General features: G+C 37.5%; 2 protein-coding genes across 2 annotated transcripts in view; one reads left to right on the forward strand and one right to left on the reverse strand.

The window, feature by feature from the left end:
* Positions 1–5,153, reverse strand: part of OLFM3 (olfactomedin 3) — a 197,018-nt gene that overhangs the window by 116,288 nt on the left and 75,577 nt on the right. The gene's annotated exons all lie outside the window — the stretch shown is intronic.
* Positions 5–789, forward strand: LOC103091076 (oocyte-expressed protein-like). Its single transcript, XM_082930859.1, is given in 3 exon segments — positions 5–278; positions 281–331; positions 707–789. Coding segments are annotated over 3 exon segments (408 nt in total).

Here is a 5,153-nt window from a genome sequence, read left to right on the forward strand (position 1 = left end):
GACGATGCCCACCAGGGGAGACGGGCTGCTGGGGTTACCACTTCTGCCACCACGGATTCGCACCCGGCCATGGTGGTTTCCTGTGCAGGAACTGAGAAACCCAGTGTTATTTTACCTGGAGGCATGGCTGGCTGACTTGCTCTTCGGCCCAGACCGAGCCATAGTTCCGAAAATGGAGTGGATGAGCCTGGCCCTGTCTACGGTGGACACAGTTAATGCCCGGAACTTAGTCGAAATCACTGTCTTCGGATGGCCGGATGTACAACATCTGGTGAAAGTAGGCTCCTGAGCCTGGCGTCGAGGCACCAGGAGCACTGTGACTGAGTTGAAGGTCTTGTAAAACGTGCATGTGGAGGGAACCACGGGGAAAATACCTGTTTGTACTTGGCTTCCTTCCAACCTTTCATCTTTCCACAACTTTTTGCAGTTTCCTAACTCCAGTATGCTGCATGTAGACCCTGGGCATCCCTTTGTGAGAGGAGTCCAAGTAGGACCTTGGAAAAGTAGGCGGAGATGTGATGCATTCAGGCCCATCACTACCCATGCCAGCCTCAGCTTGGTTATGCCACTATTTCCAGACCCTAGGTTCAGAGCTTCCACCATAAGAACTGATATCGCTGGCACCACTCCAACCTCCCCCTCTCCCGCCCTCCCCAACCCTCATGAAGGAGTAGTTTGAAACAGCGAGCATTTTTTTCTTACCCAGCTGAGAAGATGGTACAACTTGAGGAGTTCTTGAAGGTCCATGCATCAGGTCCCCAGACTGCCCCCCAGCATCCTGTTGCATAAGTATTATCAGGAGCATGAGAATAATCCTGCTTCTGCTACTAAAGTTAAAGGGAAGCAAATATCCTTAAATCTCTGCACTTTTTTTTTTCTGTATCTTGATGGATAGTGGTTTGATTATTTTGATGCAAACGTGAGTTTGTAGTGCCATTCTACTAAATAAATGAATTCCTTTTTTTCTCCAATGGCATAAAGACATTTGCTCACTCAAAACTAAGCAAATTTATAAAAGATGGACTATTCATTCATGTCTTGATGTGATAGGTGGCTAAATGGCTGATAGGTGGTGGATTTATTTTTGTTTTTTTCTCAGTTTCTGCCGTTTTGAAACTGCTAACACTTTTGCTTTTATGGTCAGAGTCAGGCCCTCATGCACAGGGGTCAGAAATGCGGGGTCAGTCAGCTTTGGGTTTCTTTTGCATCATTTGTTCTCAAACTTTAATGTGTGTAAGAATCACTTTGAGAACTTGCTAAAACACAATTTCTTAGGCCCCTTCTCCACTGATTCTGATTCAGTACATTGGGCCCATGAATTTGCATTTCTAACAAGCTCTTAGGTAATGTCACACTTCTCTTCCGAGGCTCTCACTTTTTAAGCTGGTAGTTTGCCCCCTGAGTAGCAAGGAGTGTGCCTGTGCATTTTCTTGGAGTGGAGCTTCCCACCTCGCACATGGGTAGGCATTCCAACATGCAAGCAAAGAGAGGTGATCAGCATTCATTCTGCTGGTGCTGTGATTTACCAGAAGGAGCCAGGGTCCTGGGCAGCTCGTGCACTGGAAGGTGTCCTTCTAGCCCACTGTCCCCACCCCACCCTGCCCCTCCCCAAACAGGTGTCCTGCATAGGCTGGGCTGGTTTTCCATTACACATTACAATGGTATGACCATTCTGTGCAAAATAGTCCCAACCCCTTGTTGCTTCCACTTTCAGGAAGCAGAATTCTTGGAGGAAAGATTACCAAGAATTCTGTGGCTTCAGACACAAAGCTGGAGTTCAACTGATGCAGTTTCTTTACCCGTTAGCAGTAATGGATTCGAGCCATTTGCAAGACTTTTAAACACACATATACACAAATCTTTGATTGCAAGTGATATTGAATGTTATTCTGCTTTACTTCACATGTTTGTTAAATGCTTTTTTACATTTTTCTTATTTTTTTTAAATTAAAAAAAATTTTATTTGAGTATAGTTGATTTACAATGTTGTGTTAGTTTCAGGTGTATAGCAAAGTGATTCAGTTATATGTATATTATATATATAATATATGTAACTGAATATATTTAATACATATATATTCTTTTTCAGATTCTTTTTCTTATAGGTTATAGTTCCCTGTGCTGTACAGTAGGTCCTTGTTGGTTATCTATTTTATATATAGTAGTGTGTATCTGTTAATTCCAAACTCCTAATTTATCCCTCCCACTTTCCCCTTTGGTAATGCAAATTTGTTTTCTATGTCTGTGATTCTCTTTCTGTTTTGTATATAAGTTCATTTGTATCACTTTTTTTTTTTAAGATTTCACATATAAGCGTTATCATATGATACTTGTCTTTCTCTGTCTGACTTACTTCACTTAGTATCTCTAGGTCTATCCATGTTGCTGCAAATGGCGTTATTTCATTCTTTTTTATGGCTGAGTAACATTCCATTGTATGTACATAGCATGTCTTCTTTATCCATTCATATGTTGACAGACGTTTAGGTTGCTTCCATGTCTTGGCTATTGTAAATAGTGCTGCAATTAACATTGGGGTGCACGTATCTTTTTGAGTCATGGTTTTCTCCAGATATATGCCCAGGAGTGGAATTGCAGGATCATATGGTAGCTCTGTTTTTAATTTTTTAAGGAACCTCCATACTGTTCTCCATAGTGGCTGTACCAATTTACATTCCCACCAACAGTGTATCCCTTTTCTCCACATCCTCTCCAGCATTTATTATTTGTAGACGTTTTGATGATGGCCATTCTGACTGGTTAAAACTACTCATTGTTGTTTTGATTTGCATTTATCTAATAATTAGCAATGTTGAGCATCTTTTTGTGTGCCTCTTGGCCATCTGTGTGTCTTCTTTAGAGAAATGTCTAATTAGATCTTCTGTCCATTCTTTTGATTAGGTTGTTTGTTTTTTTGATACTGAGCAGTATGAGCTGTTTGTATTTTTTGGAGATTAATCCCTTGTTGGTCACATCATTTGCAATTATTTTCTCCCATTCTGTAGATTGTCTTTAATTTTGTTTAGTTTTCTTTATTCAGTCCTATCATTACTTCTTTCAACTCTGAAGATAAGGATTTTTATTATCTGTATAAGCTTTTGTAACAAATAATGGTCCATTATAACCAATATTGTCCACCATTTTGCTTCTCAAATTTTTGCATATGAAAAATTTTTATTGTATATAGTTAAACTATTTATTGTTTTCTGTGTGATTTCCCATCATCCCCACCTTTTACATTTAATCTTAGGAGCTCCTGCTTTGTCTCCTTTTGTAAGAATTTGATAAATATTCCTACAGGATTTTCCTTGTGGGATTTTTACAAAACCATTGAACATTTTTGACTCTTCAACATTAGTGGGAAAATGGTTATAATTAAACCTTATTCCAATTTTCCAGAAATTATCCACAACAAAGTTACTACATGATCCTTTACTCTATCCTTTATATACATTAGCATGTTGGAGTCCTAACCCTCCGTATGTCAGAATGTGAGTGTATTTGGAAATGCAAGAAGTAGTTAAGGTAAAACAAGGTCATTTGGGTGGGCCCATATCCAGTATGACTTTTTTTTTAAATAAGAAGAGGGCATATGGATGGGCACAGGTATGTGCATGTATAAAGGAAAGACGATGTGAGGACACAGCAGGAAGTAAGCCATCCGCAAGCTAAGGAGAAAGACCTTACAAAAAAACCAAACCTACTGACACCTTGATCTTGGACTTCTAGCCTCCAGAACTTGGAGAAAATAAATATCTGTTATTTAAGCCACCCATTTTCTTATTTTGTTACAGTAGCCCTGGCAAACTAATACAATATTTAATACAGTTAAAAAGAAGAGAGATTGGGAAATTTCTTTTTAGAATAGTAATTTAAATGCTTGACAGTTTGGCTAATGTTTGGATTATTCATCACTATGTACTATGTATAAGGACACTACTTTTTAATCTTGATTTTATTACTTGGCCTACTAAAGTCAGCAAACATTAACAGTTTTAAGAATTGCAAAAATTATGCACATAGAAACATTACATAAAGTAGGTTCACTATACATGGTATGCTGTGTGCATTCTGTGTACACAATACATGTTGATAATTAATAGAATGTGTTAAAATACAAAGTTGTATAAAAGAAAGCCAATTTGATTTTTAAGTGGCAAGGAATAGAAGTAAATATCAATATTTTATGTACAATTGGGCCAGTATGCTCTCAGGGTACAGAAAATACTTAAATTTTTTTGGTGTTCTTCATTTAACCAGCTGGAATTATTACTTTTAAAATGATGTCTTTTTGAAAATTTGCTTTGAATAATTTTTACACTGTAATTCTCTTAAGATCTGAACTGTCTGAAAGAAATCATTTTTAAAACAAGTAAAAGGCACTGATAAAGAAGTTTCTGTTGTCTTAAGGTAAATGATGAAGTATGACATTAAACAATGGAACACTTTATCTTAAAATTCATGCTTATTTTTTAAAGCTTGATTCTCTACTCTTGAAAAACTTAAAGATAATGATCATAATCATTTGATAGAACTAAAAATACAATAACCCTCCTCTCTTAGAAATAGCTCAAAACCCTTCCTAGAAAAGAAGTTGGCAAATATTCAAAACATGGAGAAATTTATGAATATTAAAATAAAGTAATAATTATCTTTGCAAGGTAGAATAGTTTCACTTCCTATAGCTGGAAACACACAGAATTGAGGATGTTCCAGCTTTGGCATCCTTTCAGAAGTCTATTTCTATATACTTGCCAATTCATTGGGAACTTTCTATCCTGAAAATAGATCATTGTAATGTCCTCAGTAAGATGACCCATTGTTGTGAATTAATGCCAGATTTATCTGTGCTATTAAATTATTATGAGTATTAGCACAGCTATTAATAACACCACTTTTCAAAGAGCTTTCATTTGTATTGCCTCATTTGATCCTTTCAGCAACTCTGAGAGGTACAAAGCACTGGTTATTATCATTCTTATTGTATATGTGGGAAACTGAGACATAAAGGCTGAATTGACTTTTAGGCAGTTACACAACTGGGAACAGTGATTCACAGATCAAAAATATTTCTAATTTAAAAAAACAGTGGAGGGGCTTCCCTGGTGGCGCAGTGGTTGAGAGTCCGCCTGCCGATGCAGGGGACGCAGGTT

This window comes from Lipotes vexillifer, unplaced genomic scaffold (genome assembly GCF_000442215.2).
Source record: "Lipotes vexillifer unplaced genomic scaffold, Lipotes_vexillifer_v1.1 scaffold445, whole genome shotgun sequence".
NCBI lineage: Eukaryota > Metazoa > Chordata > Mammalia > Artiodactyla > Lipotidae > Lipotes > Lipotes vexillifer.